The sequence below is a fragment of the Pipistrellus hanaki genome (assembly GCF_964339955.1).
Source record: "Pipistrellus hanaki genome assembly, chromosome: 15".
NCBI classification, from domain to species: domain Eukaryota; kingdom Metazoa; phylum Chordata; class Mammalia; order Chiroptera; family Vespertilionidae; genus Pipistrellus; species Pipistrellus hanaki.
Window position 1 is genome coordinate 51,089,310 of NC_140517.1, and position 18,158 is coordinate 51,107,467.

General features: G+C 55.8%; 2 protein-coding genes across 2 annotated transcripts; one reads left to right on the forward strand and one right to left on the reverse strand.

The window, feature by feature from the left end:
* The first annotated feature begins 2,588 nt into the window (after window positions 1-2,588).
* Window positions 2,589-7,960, forward strand: LOC311633575 (uncharacterized protein). Its single transcript, XM_084906398.1, has 4 exons — window positions 2,589-2,698; window positions 4,105-4,146; window positions 5,170-5,296; window positions 6,081-7,960. Exons 2-4 carry the CDS (start codon window positions 4,111-4,113, stop codon window positions 7,682-7,684), a joined length of 1,767 nt encoding a protein of 588 aa, XP_084762524.1. The 5' UTR covers window positions 2,589-2,698; window positions 4,105-4,110; the 3' UTR covers window positions 7,685-7,960.
* A 4,110-nt stretch (window positions 7,961-12,070) lies between these two features.
* On the reverse strand, window positions 12,071-17,698 carry LOC311633608 (zinc finger protein 772-like). The gene is made up of 4 exons (XM_084906504.1): window positions 17,501-17,698; window positions 16,084-16,121; window positions 14,959-15,085; window positions 12,071-13,687 (listed from the first exon to the last, which is right to left on the reverse strand). Exons 2-4 carry the CDS (start codon window positions 16,099-16,101, stop codon window positions 12,576-12,578), a joined length of 1,257 nt encoding a protein of 418 aa, XP_084762630.1. The 5' UTR covers window positions 16,102-16,121; window positions 17,501-17,698; the 3' UTR covers window positions 12,071-12,575.
* Window positions 17,699-18,158: the final 460 nt, after the last annotated feature.

The window sequence follows — 18,158 nt, forward strand, 5'->3', positions numbered from 1 at the left end:
TTATCATGTCGGATTATATAGGGTAGTCACAGTTGGGGCCAAAACCCTGATGGTGGCCAAGGCCTCAGCAAGCCGCAGTCTCAGCGTCACTCTCCGACTGTTCACCCTCAGTGCCTCTCACTCAAAGGGCTCTGAAGTCTTAGGCCCCCCTCCCCCAACTTGTCCCGTTTCTTCTAGAGCCATTCCTGTCACTTTCCTTGGAAAACAACAAAAATCATTATCAGTAACTTTCAGCAACATCCATCTCATAAGTGTTTTCCTAGAGGAAACCTGAACTCCCTGGCAGACATTGCCGCTGCAATCGCAGATGCAAAAGATGAACCGCATCTGTGAGGTCCAGACACCCAGACCTTCCTCCCAGAGGCGAGATGCTCGCTGGGCACAGGCGCTCCAGACAGAAGAGGGACGTCCCTCCCCCAGATTCTTAGGCGGAAAGGGCCTCGGTCAGGGAGTGATGAGTCCTGGATTGGAGCACCTTCACTAACCACACAGGCAGGACAGGTGTTTTCTGCGGCAGCCGGAGGTACAGAGAGAGCCTGGCCGCTTCAGGGGGGGGTCCCCATCACAGCCCTGTCCCCAGGCGTTTCTTTGGCCCCTGACAAACCTATTGGGGGCGCTCAGTGAGCCTTTGATAACGAGGCAGCCCACGGCCAGGAGGGGGCGCGGGTGTCCTTACGCCAAGGAAATCTGAGGGGGGCCCCGGAACTCCGTTTCCCAGCGCCCCCCACTCGGTCGGTCGCTTGTCCGGTATTCACAGTCAGGACTGACCTGCTTCCCAGAAGGCCCAGGGAACGGCGAGGGAACTACGTTACCCAGAGATGGTGGCGGTCGACCAATGAGAGCTAGGACTGCGTGCAAAACGTGGGGGCGGGGTCTGGATGTCCCTATAGTGACGCACAGCCTGGGGGCGGGGCCTCAGAGACCTGATGAGTGACGTGAAGAGTTCCAGGGCGGTTAGGGTTGCGGGCCACTCGGCGGTCCTCTCGGCGGTCCAGAGCGCCGTCCCAGGTCTGTGCCTCCCTCTCCCCTCTTTTGCTTTCTTTATTCTTCTAGCTGTAAGGCTTCCGTTCAGCCAGCTTCCATTCGGGCGGTTCTGTGTTGTAGTTGTAACTTTTAAAAATATTTTATTACCGAAGCCGGTTTGGCTCAGTGGTAGAGCGTCGGTCTGCAGACTGAAAGGTCCCAGGTTCGATTCCGGTCAAGGGCATGCACCTTGGTTGCGGGCACATCCCCAGTGAGGGGTGTTCAAGAGGCAGCTGGTCGATGTTTCTCTCCCATCGATGTTTCCGGCTCTCTATCCCTCTCCCTTCCTCTGTAAAAAAATCAATAAAATATCTGTATTAATATATTTTATTATTTTTTTAAAATATATTTTATTGATTTTGTACAGAGAGGAAGGGAGAGAGACAGAGAGCCAGAAACATCGATGAGAGAGAGTCATCTATCAGCTGCCTCTTGCACACCCCCTACTGGGGATATGCCCACAACCAAGGTACATGCCCTTGACCGGAATCGAACCCGGGACCCTTCAGTCCCCAAGCTGACGCTCTATCCATTGACCCAAACCGGTCTCGGCTATATTTTATTATTTTTAACAGAGAGAAAGGAAGAGAGATAGAGAGCCGGAAACGTCGATGAGAGAGAAACATCGACCAGCTGCCTCCTGCACATGTGCCCGCAACCAAAGTACATGCCCTTGACCGGAATCGAACCTGGGACCCCTCTGTCCGCAGGCCGACGCTCTATCCACTGAGCCAAACCAGCCAGGGCTTTAGTTGTAATTTTGATGTGGTTCTGGGAGTCGTGTGTACCCGCATTTAACCTACGCCACCATCTTGGTTCTCCGCAGCATGTGTATTTGAGAAGCCCCAAGAGAGCGGACAGTTACGAGTGGGAACGTGCTGTGTCTGAAAATAACAGGCCTGTAACCTCTGTGACTTCCTGAACTGCTTCCCGAGAAATCCGAGCCTGTCCCCTTTAAAAGCAGGCAAAGCCCTGACTGGTTTGGCTCAGTGGATAGAGCATTGGCCTGCAGACTCAAGGGCCCCAGGTTCGATTCCGGTCAAGGGCATGTACCTTGGTTGCAGGCACGTCCCCAGTAAGAGGTGCGCAGGAGGCAGCTCGTCGATGCTTCTCTCTCATCGATGTTTCTAACTCTCCCTCTTGCAGGAGCCCTGGGACTAAATCTATTCCCGGCGCCCCGGACCCTGACCCTGACCCTGGCGCCTGGCCTCTATCCGCCTCTTGGGAGTGACTTAACGACGGAGACCTGACGGTTGGTGGTGGCGGCGGCGGAAACTACAACACCCAGAAGCCTGTTCGGTGCGCGAGGAGCAGCTGGGCCAATGAAGGCTTAGGGGAGGCTCGCGTCCTACGTGCGCATGGTCTGGAGGCGGGACTTCCGGCGTCTCGTGTTTTGTGTGTTTTGAGCGGGTCCGCGCCTCCGCCGTGCGGGGCCGGGGGAGAAGCCGGCGCTGAGGCGGCGTCCCCGCTGCTTGGAGGCCGTGGGTGACGGCGGCGCCCCGTCCCCGCCCCGCGGCCCCCGCTCCTCCCTCAGGCAGGCGGCGGGCCGCGCGGAGGAGCCCGACTGAGGTGGGTGCCGCGCCCCCGGGCGCCCGGTCTCCCCGCCCCGCCGGCTCCTCCCAGCCGGAGCCCGGAGCCCGGAGCCCGGAGCGGCGCCGCCCGGTCCCCGCGTCAGGTCCGTGTCCGCCGCTCCTTCAGGGGCGGCCTGAGCGCTGGGCGCCGGGGGCTTTGTGTCTGGGGGGCAGGGGCGGGGGTGTCCCCTCGGGGTCTCTGTGTCCGGGGGGCAGGGGCGGGGGTGTCCCCTCGGGGTCTCTGTGTCCGGGGGGCAGGGGCGGGGGTGTCCCCTCGGGGTCTCTGTGTCCGGGGGGCAGGGGCGGGGGTGTCCCCTCGGGGTCTCTGTGTCCGGGGGGCAGGGGCGGGGGTGTCCCCTCGGGGTCTCTGTGTCCAGGGACGAGGGGCTGGAAGCCGGGAGGCTGTGGAGGACCCGGCGCGGAGGGCGCCCCCCTGAGCAGGAAGGGGGGGCGGGGCCGGTCGGTCGGTCGGTCGGTCGGGCCAGACACTGGGGAGAGGCCGGGAAAACAGCCCCAAGGCTGCCTGTGGCCAAAAGACAACAAAAGAAACCAAAACTAAACGGTTGGGAGCCAAAGTGAGGCGGAAAGCCACGTCCCGGAGTTTTTAAATGTATTTTCATTGATTTCGGAGGCGGGGAGAGAGAGGGAGAGACACATGTCAGTGATGAGAGGGTCATGGACGGCCGCTCCCTCCCCCCCAATGGAGCCCGGACCCCTCGGTCCGCCGCCAGAGCGCTGTCCGCCGGGCCTGGCCGGACGGGGAGGGCGGGCCTGGCCCGGGCTCTGGTTGGAGCGTGTGTCGTCCCCCGCCCCACCTCAGAGTGAACTGTGGGTTCAGATCCGGGTCAGGGCACTCACCTCGGTGTGGGTGTGAGGCCCAGCCAGGGTCTGGACCAGAGGCCACACATCCATGTTTCTCTTTCACATTAATGTTTCTCTCAATCAATCAGTAAATCAATAAACGGCCAGGAGGTCCTGGATCAATATTCTCTCATTGGTGTTTCTAACTCTCTATCCCTCTTCCTTCCTCTCTGTAAGAAATAAATAAAACACTTTATACATATACATACATATTTTTTTATTGATTTCAGACATCCATGATGAGAAAGAATCATTGATTGGCTGCCTCCTGCGTACACACACACACACACACACACACACACACACACACACTGGGGATCAAGCTGGCAACCCAGGCATGTGCCCTTGACTGGAGTTGAACCCAGGACCTTTCAGTCTGCAGGCCAACGCTCTATCCACTGAGCCGCACCGGCCAGGGCTAGCGGTCCTTTTACTGCTGCATAGTATCCCGTGGTGTGAAGGTCCCACCGCTGTTGTACCCACTCGTCTGTGATGGCACCTGGGCCGTGTCTGGCTCTCAGCTGCCGTGAATCGGAAGTGGCACTGCCCGCTGAGTGGCCGGGCTCAGACCACCGGGCGGAGGTTGGGTGGCTCCCCTGTAGGGTCTGACCCTGGCGACCCCGTTCTCACGCCCGCCCTCTTCCCACAGGGTCCCATGGCGGCGGCAGAGATGCTCCCCGACCCAGCACAGGTGAGTGGAGGGCGTGGCTGTGTCCACCCGTCCCAGCTGCCTCCCCGAGATTCAGGCACTCCCATAAGTCTCTGCCCTCGGGGAAGGGGGGCGTCCTGAAACGGCTCCCATTCTTACCCCCTCGAATCTGAGCACCCTGCGCACTCACCAGCCCCAGGATTTATTTCCAGGGCCAGGCTATATGGAACAGTTCTCCTTCCTTCCTTCTTTTCATTGATTTCAAAGAGGAAGGGAGAGGGAGAAACATCAGTGATGAGTAAGAATCATTGATCCGCTGTTTCCTACGTGCTCTAACCAACTGAGTGTGTGTGTGTGTGTGTGTGTGTGTGTGTGTGTGTCGGGGCTCATTTACATATTTTCATTTTCTTTTTTTTTAATATATTTTTATTGATTTCAGAGAGGAAGAGAGAGGGAGAGAGAGAGATAGAAACATCAATGATGAGAGAGAATCATTGATTGGCTGCCTCCTGCACACCCCCCCACCGGGGATGGAGCCCACAACCTGGGCGTGTGCCCTTGACTGGAATCGAACCCAGGAACCTTCAGTCCACAGGCCAGTGTTCTATGCACTGAGCCAAACCAGCCAGAGCATCATTTCTTTTTTATTATTATTTTGTTGTCATTAATCCTCACATCCGAGGATATTTTTCTGTTGGTTTTAGGGAGAGTGGAAGAGAGAGGGAAAGACAGAGAGGAACGTGGAAGTGAGAGAGACACATTGATGGGTTGCCTCCTGCATGTGTCCCATCCAGAGCCCGGGCCGTGGAGGAGCCTGCAACCGAGGTACCTGCCCTTGACCGGAGTCGAACCCGGGAACCTTTGGTCCGCAGGCCGGTGCTCTGTCCACTCACCCACCCGGCCAGGCGAGCAGTACCCATTTCTTTTTTTCTAATATATTTTATTGCCAAAACCGGTGTGCTGTCTATCCCTCTCCTCCTCTCTGTAAAAAATCAATAAAATATATATTTTTTTAAATTAAGAATAAAAAAAAGCTGCCACTGGGCTAAGCCGTCTGCTCTCCAGGGCCGCGTGGTCTTTGAGGACGTGGCCATCCGTTTCTCCCGGGAGGAGTGGGGGCTCCTGGACGAGGCTCAGCGACGCCTGTACCGGGATGTGATGCTGGAGACCGTGGCCCTTCTGTGCTCCGTGGGTAAGGCTCTGCCACCCCTCCCTTCCCCCTTCTGCCTCCCCGCCCCCCTCCCGGGGGCCCGGGCTGGGCTCCGTCCCTCCCTTTCCAGGGGCAGCTCTGCCCTTCCCCCCGGAGGCCACGGGCATTGCTGCCTGTCCTGGGTCCTGGCACCGTTGTTGTCAGGAGCAAGGCCGGGCCGTGCACTGTCCCCACGCGGCCCCATCCCTGCTGCTCTGGGTCCTCCTGAGATGGCTGAGGAGTCTGGAGTCATGGAGGTTGTGAGAGATCCCCGTGGGTCCCCCGCAGCTGATCCCCCTGGGGGGTCCCTCAGGCCGGATGCTGGGACCTCGGTGCCAGGCCCTGCCCCTCCTCGTGCTGACATTTCTTGGGATCCGCCTGTGTCAGGAAGTTTAAACCCCAGCATAGTTACTTATTTTAGGGACGACTATGTTGTTTCTACCGTCTGTGCTGTGAAGTTTCTGATAATCATTTTAAATATATTTTATTGGTTTTTTTAGAGGAAGGGAGAGGGAGAGTTAGAAACATCGATGAGAGGGAAACACTGATCAGCTGCCTCCTGCACACCCCCCGCTGGGGATATGCCCACAACCAAGGTACATGCCCTTGACCGGAATCGAACCCGGGTCCCTTTAGTCTGCAGGTTGATGTTCTATCCACTGAGCCAAACCGGTTTCAGCCATATGTATATTTTTTATTGATTTCAGAGAGGAAGGCAGAGGGAGGGAGGGATAGAAGGGCCGACCCCTCCCACCAAAATCCACACCTGCTGTTTCTCTGCTCCCAGGTAGTTGGCGTGGAGCCCAGGGTGAGGAGGCACCTTTGGAGCAAGGTGATTCCGGGGGAGAATCGCAGGTCAGGACTCTGAAGAAGGCCCAGCTCTGTGAGACGAAAGGCATCCTGCAGCTGGCTGAGCGCGACCGAATGAGGCTCGATCGGGGCCTACGCCTCTGTGGGACAGATCTCCCCCCGCGGGACCCGGAGCAGCCGGGAGACCACGCCTCCGGGAGGGGCAGCGCCCCCCTGGCAGGGAAGGCCCTCCCGGGCGGCGAGGGCCGGGGGCTCCTGCAGCACTGGGCTCCCGGCAGCAGGCGGACGCCGCGGCGGGAAACGGCGTGCGGAGAGACCCCCGGGCCGGGCCGGGCCGGTCACAGGTGCCCGCAGTGTGGGAGAAGCTTCAGCCGGAAGCAGGTCCTCGCGCAGCACCAGAAGATCCACACGGGCGTCCGGCCGCACGCCTGCGGCCAGTGCGGCCGGGCCTTCCGCAGGAAGTTCCACCTGGCGCAGCACCAGCGGGTGCACAGCGGGGAGCGGCCCTTCGCGTGCGGCCAGTGCGGCAAGGCCTTCCCCTACAAGTCCACGCTCCTGGGGCACCAGCGGGCCCACGCCGAGCCGGGCCCCGCCGAGTGCGGCCGGTGTGGGAAACTCTTCAAGTACAAGGCCAACCTCGAGAAGCACCAGCGAGTCCACGATGGAGCGTGGCCGCACGCGTGCCGGCTGTGCGGGAAGCTCTTCAAGTACCACTACCGGCTGGTGAGGCACGGGCAGGTGCACACGGCGGAGCGGCCCCACGCCTGCGGGCAGTGCGGGAAGCTCTTCCGCTACCGCTCCACCTTCGTGCGGCACCAGCGGGTGCACACCGCGGAGCGGCCCTACGGCTGCCCCCTGTGCGGCAAGCTCTTCCGGTACCGCTCGGCGCTGGCCAAGCACCAGCGCGTGCACACGGGGGAGCGGCCCTACCAGTGCGGCGAGTGCGGGAAGTTCTTCCGCTACACCTCCACGCTCCTGCGGCACCGCAGGGTCCACACGGCGGAGAGGCCCCACGCGTGCAGCGTGTGCGGGCAGTCCTTCCGGCGCAAGGCCACGCTCCTCAGGCACTGGCAGAGTCACAGCGGGGCGAGGCCGTACGCGTGCGGCGAGTGCGGGAAAGCCTTCGCCTACCACTGCCGGCTCCTCAGGCACCTGACGGTTCACACCGGAGAGAGGCCCTTCGCGTGCAGCCAGTGCGGGAAGTTGTTCCGGTACAACTCCAGCCTCATGAAGCACTGGAGGAACCACACCGGGGAGCGGCCCTTCGCGTGCGGTGAGTGCGGCAAAGCCTTCGGCCACAGACACATCCTCGTGGAGCATCAGAAAATCCACACGGGGGAGCGGCCCTACGCGTGCAGCAAGTGTCAGAAGGCCTTCGTCAGGAAGTCCCACCTTGTCCAGCACCTGAAAGTCCACACTAGAGACAGGCCCGGGAGAGGCGTGAGGGTGAGAAACTCTTCGTCTACCGCTCCCACCTCACTGAACAGAATTCACGCTGGCAAAGAGCTCAGGGGCTCAGAGACTGCGGTAAACCTATTGGATGCCACGCCAAACCCATTCCCCTGGAGAAGGGCCTTGTGAGTTCATGCCGGGTCAGGGCCTTCCGAACACAGTGAATGCGGGAGCATCTGTAAGTGTAACCCCCAACCCTTGACACATCAGAGATTTCACAGTGGAGAAAGGCAGTGCTCGGCCAAAACGCCAATCACATTTTGGCACCCAAGGTTCCTGCCAGAGAGAGTATTGCAAACGGTGAAGGTCTTCAGCCAGATGTCTGCTACATTTCATCCCTTGGAACTACTGTAATGTAGTTTTTAATTGTGGTAAAATACACGTAACCAAGTTTACCCTCTGGCATTTTAATGGCACTGTTTAGTCATGTTAAAAATTCACACACACACACACACACATATCTTACCTAATAATAGACAAACATGTAAAAATGACTGTACCTTCCCTATGCCCACAGCCAATCAGAAGTGAGTATGCAAATTAACCTGACAAAGATGGTGGGTTAATTTGCGTATATGGGCATGGAGCCTCTGGGAGGGTCAGGATGCCTGCTATGATGGGGTGGTGGTGGTGTTGGCCTGGGGGTTGTGGCGGGGTGTGGAGGAAGCTATAGGAGCGGAGCTCCAGCTGGGAATGAGAACTTGCAAGTTCAGACTTGCAGGCTCCCAGGTGGCTGGGAGCAAAGCCAGGGGAAGGAAGGCCTATCCTTCCACTGTATATTATGCAACAGGCCTCTAGTGTTCACATATTTGTGCAACTGATCTCCAGTATTTTTTTTTTTTCCTCTTGCAAAATTGAAACTCCATACCCACTAAACAGCTCCTCCAACCCTTGCCCTACTGCCCCAGGCAACCACATTCTGCTTTCTGTCTCTCCCAATTTGACTCCTCAGGGTATTTCATATAAATGGAGTTATACAGCTTTTGTGTTTCTGTGACTGGATGCCTTGGCTGAGTGTAATTTCCCCACGCTGAAGCTTTTGTCAGCATTTTCTTCTAGTTTGAGAAGGAATCAGGGTTGACCTTGGGGACATGGGGAATGGTGCTGCCGGGATCCATAGAGCTTTGCCAGATGTTGCGATATTTCTGCAGGAAGGGAGGTCTAGATTTTATATGGACTCTTTATTTAACAGCTGTATTGATATCTTGACATAAATGGCATTTTTTAAAAGTGTAAAATATATTTTCATATGTGGGTGCACAATGGGACCATCACCAAAGTCATGGTAATGAATAGATCCATCACCCTATTGTTTTCTTTTTTAAGTATTGATTTTTTTTTTTTTTTTAGGGAGAAAGAAGCATTGACTTTGTTGTTCCACTTATTTATGCATTCCTTGGTTGATTTTTGTATGTGCCCTGACTGGGGGATTGAACCCACAACTTTGGCGTACGGGATGAGGCACTAGCCAACTGAGCTACACTGCCAGGGCCAGTTTTTTTTTGTTGTTGTTGTTTTTTAAAATATATTTTATTGATTTTTGTACAGAGTGGAAGGGAGAGAGAGAGAGAGTTCGAAACATCAATGAGAGAGAGTCATCGATCATCTGCCTCTTGCACACCCCCCACTGGGGATATTCCCGCAACCAAGGTACATGCCCTTGACCGGAATCGAACCCGGGGCCCTTCAGTCCCCAAGCCGACGCTCCATCCATTGAGCCAAACCGGTCCCGGCGTGGGGCCAGTTTTTATTGGTCCTTTTATTGTCTCTCCCAGTTCTACCCAACTGGTCATCCCCAGGTACACACTATAGTTTGCATTTCTAGAATTGTATAGAAGAAATCCTATAGTTACTCTTGTATAGCTGTTTTTATTAAGTGCGTGTATATGTTTTTTAGTATTATCCATGTTGTGTGTGCAAAAGCATGGCATCCAGTAAGTAGGGCTCCTTTCATAGAGGAAGGGAGAGGGAGATAGTGACATCAATGATGAGAGAAAACCATTGATCAGCTGCTTCCTGCACGCCTACTGGGAATGGAGCCCCCAACCCAGGCATGTGCCCTTGACTGGATTGGAAACTGGGACCCTTCAGTCCGCAGGCCAGTGCTCTATCCACTGAACCAAACCGGCTAGGGCTCACATGTCTATTTCTGACACTTGTGCTAGACAGCACCCCAGGGAAACGAAGGTATGTCCCCTTTAAGAGCTACTAAGCCCCACTGCATCCTTAAGAGAGTGGGAACTCCAATTCCCAGCGCCCCTCGCGTCATAGGTGGGCCTCTCCCCCCAAACTGAAGGAACCACCACCTCAGCCAGAGAAAACCCAGTGGAGAAACTACATTACCCAGGAGGCCCTGCGGCAACCGATGGACAGCGAGAACAGCCAATGAGAGTTTAGCATGGAGCCACTTATGCGCCCACGCGCACTGGAGACGGGACTTCCGGCGGCGTCCCTCGGGCCGTGAAAGGGATTCCTCTCCGGATCTCAGGGCGGCGGGGCTCAGGGCGGTGCCCAGGACGAAGCGAATGGAGGGCGGCGGGCGATGTCCCCGTTCCCGCCTCGTCGGCCCCGCTCCTCCCTCAGGCCGGCGGGAGGGCTGGGCCGAGGAGCCCGACTGAGGTGGGTGCTGCGCCCCCCCCCCCCCCCCCCCCCCGTCTCCTTTCAGCCGGAGCCCCGATGGGGGGGCGGGTCCGCGTCCGCCCTCAGGAGGGGGCAGCGCTCCCTCAGGGGCGGCCTGAGCGCTGGGAGCCGGGGGCTCATCCAGGGGCCAGGGGTGTCGCCTCGGAGTCTCTGAGGTCAGGGGGCAGGGGTGTCGCCTCGGGGTCTCTGTGGCCAGGGGGCAGGGGTGTCGCCTCGGGGTCTCTGAGGCCAGGGGGCAGGGGTGTCGCCTCGGGGTCTCTGTGGCCAGGGGGCAGGGGCGAGGGATGTCCCCTCGGGGGCCGACCTGAGCGGCGGGATGCTTGGAAGGTGGAGATTTCTAAGAAACGTGTATGTGGTCGTTTTGGTGACCACGATGTGTTTGGTCCCGTCACAGATGCGGGCTCACAGCCCCCCAAGCCCTGGGAGAGCCCCCGGTGTGGACGGCGACGGTGTCCTTTGGTCGAGAGAAGCGAGAAAAGCTTCTGAGCGCGGTGAGAACCGACGCTGTGATTGGCGGGCTGGGGACTTCCGGTCGGGAGAGTGACTGGCGGTTAAGTAGTGGGTCCTGTCATCAGTCACGTCTGTGCAGCAAACCCTCCATAAGCCCAAGCGTGTCAAACTCAAGGCTCACGCAGGCGGAATAAACAAGGTTTACATGCATGTGGACGCAAGAAAAACAAAAGCTTCCGTTTTCATAGAAACGTAGGTTTATTTCGAGAGACATGCTGAATGCAGAGGGCTGAAATAAATAAGTCGTTAACAATAAATAAGTCGTTAATAAGATAGTAGAACATTTTAAAAAATATATATTTTATTGATTTTTTTACAGAGAGGAAGGGAGAGACTTAGAAACATCGATGAGAGAGCAACATCGATCAGCTGCCTCCTGCACACCTCCACTGGGGATCAAGGTACATGCCCTTGACTGGAATCGAACCCGGAACCACTCAATAGAATATTTTAATAAATGTTTTCGGCAATAGTAGAATATTTTAATAAAAATTAATATTTGTCCTTGAACACGAACTTACCAGACACTGAAGAACTGCACAAATGAATAAAGGTCACACAAATGAGATGTTTTTCTTGTTCTCTGAAAGCGAAATATTTCCTGTTGAGCCCAGCAAACAAGTCAGTCCAAACTAAGGATGGGGCCATTGTCGGCTAGACTATTTGTTGCTGGTGTTAGTGGAGAGAAACGGTGTGCGGGTGCATATAGTCCAGAAGGGAAATGAATGCCACGCTATTACAGTAACCAGTCATTATCAAATGTTGTGGTTAGTTATTAATTTACTAGAGGCCCAGTGCATGAAAATCGTGCAGGAGTAGGCCTGCCTTCCCCAGGCTGCTGGCACCAGTTTCTCTCTGGGACCCAGGACCTCGGTTTCCCTCCCGGCTTCATCTGGAAGGTCATCCAGGAGGACATGTGATCTACTTAGCATACTACACTTTTATTATAGATTATGTATAACAGGATATTGTAAAAATTAAGTTTCAGAACTTTTATTACAAAGTTTCTCACATGCCTGTTATATTGCCTGGGCTGCAAAAGTATTCATTGTGAGTCGCATGCGCCCGCCAGCCGAGAGTTTGACATGCTTGCCCTGCAGAGAGGAGCAGGATGAACTCTGCCCTGTATTTACGGGAAGTGAGGTCCAAAATTTCAAATTAGATTTAAAAAGTAAGTGTCCCGGCGGTCGTGTGGGGCCCACCTGCATGTGGTGCTCCAGCAGCCAGCCGTCCTGGCCAGTTTTTCAATAAATCCTTGCCTAAAAAAATAAATAAATAAATAAATAAATCCTTGCCTGCTTTTTTAAATAAAAAAAAAAAAAAAAAAAAAAAGTGTCCCCAGTTCCAGCCCGTCCCAGCCCCAGTCCAGGTGCGTGCAGGAGGCAGCCAATGGACATGTCTCTTTTCCCCTCACACCCCTCCCTCCCTCTCTCTTGAAACCAATAAAAATAATATCCTTGGGTAAAGATTTTTAAAATATATTTTATTGATTTTTTTTTTTTTTTTTTTTTTTTTTTTTTTATAGAGAGGAAGGGAGAGAGATAGTTAAAAACATGGATGAGAGGCCGAAACCAGTTTGGCTCAGTGAATAGAGCATCAGCCTGGAGACTGAAGGGTCCCAGGTTCGATTCCGGTCAGGGGCATGTACCTTGGTTGCGGGCACATCCCAGGTAGGAGGTGTGAAAGAGGCAGCTAATCGATTCTCTCTCATCGATGTTTCTACCTCTCTATCCCTCTCTCTTCCTCTCTGTAAAAAATCAGTAAAATATATATAAAAAAAGAAAGAAAGAAAGAAAGAAAGAAAGAAAGAAAGAAAGAAAGAAAGAAAGAAACATGGATGAGAGAGAAACATGGCGTATTCCCTGCTGGGCTATGGCCTTTCTCCAGTGTGGACTTTCCAGTGTCGGATGAGAGAAGCCCTTTGCCTGAAGGCCTTCCCACACTCACTGCACTTATACGGCCTTTCTCCAGTGTGGATCCTATGGTGCTGAACGAGCACATGCTTGTGGCTAAAGGCTTTCCCACACTCGCTGCACACATAGGGCTTCTCGCCATTGTGGACCCTCTGGTGTGCAACGAGGTCGGAGCTTTGGGTAAAGAATTTCCCGCACTCGATGCACTCGTAAGGCCGCGCCCCGGTGTGAACACTCCAGTGTTTGATGAGTCTGTATTTGTGACCAAAGTATTTCCCACATTCGCTGCACTCGTACGGCCTTTCTCCGGTGTGCGCGCTCTGGTGCTGGACCAGCGTGGATTTGTGGCTGTAGGCTTTCCCACACTCACTGCATTCGTAAGGCCTCGCTCCGGTGTGAACTCTTTGGTGCACAATGAGGTTTGAGCTGTGGTTGAACCCTTTCCCACAGATGCCACACGCGTAGGGCATCTCTCCAGTGTGAACTCGCTGGTGCTGCGCAAGGATGGGTTTGCGGCTGAAGGCTTTCCCACACTCGCCGCACTCGTACGGCCTTTCTCCCGTGTGGACCCTGTGGTGCTGGACGAGCGAGTCTTTGCGGCTGAAGGCTTTCCCACATTCACTGCATTCGTAATGCCGCTGTCCGCCACGCAAGGCCTCCACACACGTGCCGTCACCGTGGGGAGCGCGGTGCTGGGAACTGCCCGAGCGGGCTGAGCAGTCCTCACGGGCCTCCCCAGGCACAGAGGGCGCCTCCCGGGGCTGGACAGGGCAGCTGTTCACAAGAAAGGCCCGGCCCTCGTCTCCTCTGAAGGGCTTCTCTCCCTGACGCTGTTTCTGGTGCTGAAGGTTCCCACTGAGCCAGAATTGTTTCCCACACGGCTTCTGCCCAGAGTGTGTTTCTTGGTGCTCAGCCAGGTGTGAAATGTCTTTCAAGACCAGGCCACCTGCCTCACGGGAATAGGCTTGCTGGGTGGCAGGGCCTGACTTGAGAGTCCTGACCTGTGACACTCCTTCTGCAGAAACCCTTTGCTTAAAAGGTATCTCATCCTCCATGCCAGGCCAAGAACCTGAAAGCAGACAAATGCTGGTGAAGTTCAAGTTAACACTTGTCTGGTTGCAAATGTGTGTCTCACAGAACTAAGAGCAAGGTCATAGCTCAAGTTGAGCAAGGTCATATAGTTCAGGTTGAGTAAAGGGCTGCCATGCAGCAGTTTACATATCAAAGGTCATAGAAGGGTCCCTCGCTGGTTGGCTCTGCAGATAGAACGTCAGCCTATGGACTGAAGAGTCCCAGGTTCAATTCCAATCAAGGGCACATGCCTGGTTGCAGGCTCAATCCCCAGTAGGGGGCCTGCAGGAGGCAGCCAATCAATGAGTCTCCTAATCAATGAGTCTCTCTCATCATTGATGATTCTATCTTGCTTTCCCCCTTTCCCTTCCTCTCTGAAATCAATAATAAAAAAAATTTTTTTAACAAAAAAATAAAGTCACAGAAGGGAAGAGGCCTTGACTGGGGGCGGAAACAAATGTGGGGTACAGCCCAGGAAAGCGAGGGTCTCCGATGACGCCATCACAGCAGCTTTCAGGAAGGCCGTGGCTGCTGGAGGCAGGTGAGAGCTGTGTACAGGTTTTTTCCCTGAAGAGGTACAACGGAATCACTGGTATTTAAGGACTCTCTGGGGGCTGTGGAGAGCTGACACATTCAGTTCAGGCAAACGTTGGAGAGCACTGCAGAGGGAGCAGTGGAGAAGAGCAGGTGTGATGTGGAGGCAGAGGCCAGGGACAGACAGGTCAAAGGGCAGAGCACAAAATACAAGTGTTATAAATGGGAAGTAAAGCCGAGACCGGTGTGGCTCAGTGGATAGAGCGTCGGTCTGCGGACTGAAAGGTCCCCGGTTCGATTCCGGTCAGGGGCATGTACATTGGTTGCGGGCACATCCCCAGTAGGGGGTGTGCAAGAGGCAGCTGGTCGATGTTTCTCTCTCATCGACGTTTCTAGCTCTCTATCCCTCTCCCTTCCTCTCTATAAAAAAATCAATAAAATACATTTTAAAAAATAAAATAAAATAAACGGGAAGTAAAGACAAAAAAGGAATGTGGCGCTAAAACAACTGTGGGCACCGAGAGGATGGGGACTGCCTGGAGCCCAGCTTGTTATGACACCCCCAACACCCACTCACCAGGACCACACCTACCCTGGTCCTGGCTGGACTCATGTGCGCCCAGTCTGACACCCAGGGTACCCATGGCTGTGACACAGGAAGGGCCAGGACTCCCCCTGGAAAACAGGAGGGGCAGAGCCCAGTCCAGGACCCCAGGGTGGGTGTGAGGAGCTCACCCAGCGAGGCCAGAAGGGCGAAGGTCTCCAGCATCACGTCGCGGTACAGGCGTCGCTGAGCCTCGTCCAGGAGCCCCCACTCCTCCGGGGAGAAGGACACGAACACGTCCTCCACGTTCACCTGTGCCTGCCAATGGGGAGAGCGGGTCCATGGGCAGACTCTCCCCCAAGGGCACTCCCTCAGGCCCCCCCATTCCTTTTTTTTAAAATATATTTTATTTATTTTTTACAGAGAGGAAGGGAGAAGAATAGAGAGAAATATAGATCAGTTGCCTCCTGCATGCCTCCTACTGGGGATGTGCCCGCAATCAAGGTACATGCCCTTGACTGTGGGCTGGCGAAGGACATGGTGGGCTCTGCCAGCAGGAAACTGTAGGCTCGATTCCCAGTAGAGGGCGTGTAGGAGGCAGCCAATCGATGATTCTCATCATTGATGTTTCTCTCTCTCTCTCTCCCTCTCCCTTCCTCTCTGAAATTAAATAAATAAATAAATCCTATATATAACAAAAGGCTAATATGCAAATCAATCGAATTGCAGAACCACCAGTCGCTATGAAGCACACTGACCACCAGGGGGCAGATGCTCTACGCAGGAGCTGCCCCCTGGTGGACAGTGCCACTTGGCCAGAAGCCAGGCTCATGACTGGCGATCACAGCGACAATGGCGAAGCTAAGCCACTGGCAGCACTAAGGATGTCCGACTGATGGCTTAGAGCAGCTCCAGGTGCTGTCAGTCAGACATCCCCCAAGGGCACAGGTTGGCTGAGGGACTCCCCCTAGAGTGCATGGATTTCATGCACCGGGTCTCAAGTAAATAACTAAATGTTAAAAATAATAACAGAGGCCTAACTCCCACCCACCTGCTTTTGATACCTGGTATTTAAGGACTTGAGAACTCCTATCCCCTCCCTCCAGGTATTTGCACCTTCCACCCCTTATTCCACCACTACCAGGAATGGGAACCCTTCCGTTCGACCCCAGGCTGGGACCAGGCACTCTGGGCTGGAACTTTCTCCAGGGTCTGCAGCCTCGAGAACTGTGGGCGTGCACGTGGCCTCTGACACCATAATCCTGGAGGCCAGGGGGGTGGGGAGGGGACCAGGGAGCACGGCATCCGCCCCTCACCTGTACAGGGTCCATCATCACTCCCGAGCTCCGGGGACCTATGGGGAGAGGGAGACCGTGAGAGACCAGCAGCCAGGAAGGGGCCTCCAGGGCTCAAGCCTGTCCCCTCAGCTTGCCCCGTCTGCCACCGAGACCCAGGGCTGCCGCCCACCTTCTGTGCTCAAGCCTTAGAGCCACCGAAGGCTGTGACCTGGGACCGGGTCTCCTTCTTGCTGTGCCTCGCTGTCCTAGTCATCCCCCACCCCGCGCGCCAAGTCTGTGCATCCCTGAGCAGCCTGGGGAATTCTTATAAAACCCTCCAACCGCAGGACCGGCGTGACTCAGTGACTGAATTTCAACCTATGAACCAGGAGGTCACAGTTCAATTCCCAGTCAGGGCACATGCCCGGGGTGGGGGCTCAATCCCCAATGTGGGGCGTACAGGAGACAGCCTTTTCACATCATAAATGATTCTTTCTCCCTCTCCCTTTTTTTTAAAAAAAAAAAAATAATAATAACATTGATTTTTCACAGAGAGGAAGGGAGAGCGACAGAAAGTTAGAAACATCGATCAGCTGACTCCTGCACACCCCCTACTGGGGATGTGCCCGAAACCAAGGTACATGCCCTTGACCGGAATCGAACCCGGGACCCTTTAGTCCCCAAGCCGACGCTCTATCCTAGGGGTGTCGAACTCAATCAGAGAAGGGGCCAAAATCTAAAATCCAGCCTAAATCGCAGGCCGAATGGTTTACTGAACAGTCATAAACTGACAATGTCATAAACTGACAGCGGAGTGCAGTGATGACAGCGCGGTGCGGGCCACATTGCAAGGCCTGGCGGGCTGGATTTGGCCCCCGGGCCTTGTGTTTGACACATGTGCTCTATCCATTGAGCCAAACCGGTCCTGGCAATATATATATTTTTTAAATAATAATAATAAAAAATAATTATAATAGCCGAAACCGGTTTTGCTCAGTGGTGGAGCTTCGGTCTGCGGGCTGAAGGGTTCCGGGTTCGATTCTGGCCAAGGGCATGTACATTGGTTGTGGGCACATCCTCGGTGGGGGGTGTACAGGAGGCAGCTGGTTGATGTTTCTCTCTCATCGATGTTTCTGACTCTGTCTCTCTCCCTTCCTCTCTGTAAAAAAATCAATAAAATATATTTTAAAATAATAACAATAATAATGAACACCTCAAACCGTTCTCTCAGAATGACAGCTGCTAGAGCTGACACTGCGGACGTCACTGCTCCTCACACTGGACCCCGCGGACACCGGCCGGTCGCCCTCCCCGGGGCCGTCACGCCACGTTTCCTCGGACTGCCGGTCAGACGCGGCCCCACGAGCGCCCCCTCGGCCCGGACCCGGCACCCCCCATTCTCGGGGCCTGAGGCTTCAGGGACGGAGGCCGGGGAGGAGCCGGGGCGCACACCCACCTGCGCGACCTCCGCCTCCGGAAGCTGAGGGCCGGGGAGGCGGGGAAGGGAGGGGCTGAGGGCGGGAGACCAGAGCTCGGACCCGGGCTCCAGCGGCGGCCCTTCTCTGTCTGGGAAGAACCGCCTCCGCGCCTGTCACCTCAGGTCTAACCCGGCGGCGTCCGGCACCCTGAGGAGGCGGGCTCCTTTGAGAGCAAAATGTCCGCCCAGGAAGGAAACCGGAAGTCCCGCCCCGACGCTTTCCCCACGCACGGACACGACCCTTCCAGGCGTCTTCATTGGTCCCGAGCCGCCGAGGCTTCTGGGAAACGTAGTTCCTACGGGCTCCAACCGTGGAGACTCGCATCGCGCGCCGCCTCCCGGGCGAAGGCAGACTCACAGAGCCGGCGGCGCCTCGAAAGGGAGGACCAGGCCCGATGACCGGACGGGGCGGGCGAGACGAGGCTCAGGCCGCCGCCCCGGGGGACCCCCGATCTGGGATCCGGGCGACCAGGTCCTCCCTCCCTCCTCTCCCCGGCCGGGTCCGCGCGCAGAGTTCCATGGCGGCGGCCGGGCTGAGGTGAGCGCGTCCCGGGCCTCCCCGCGCCCCCCCCCCCCCCCCCCCCGTGAGCGCCCCCCGCTGAGGGGAGCCGGGGGCGGGGACCGGGGGTTCCGGTGG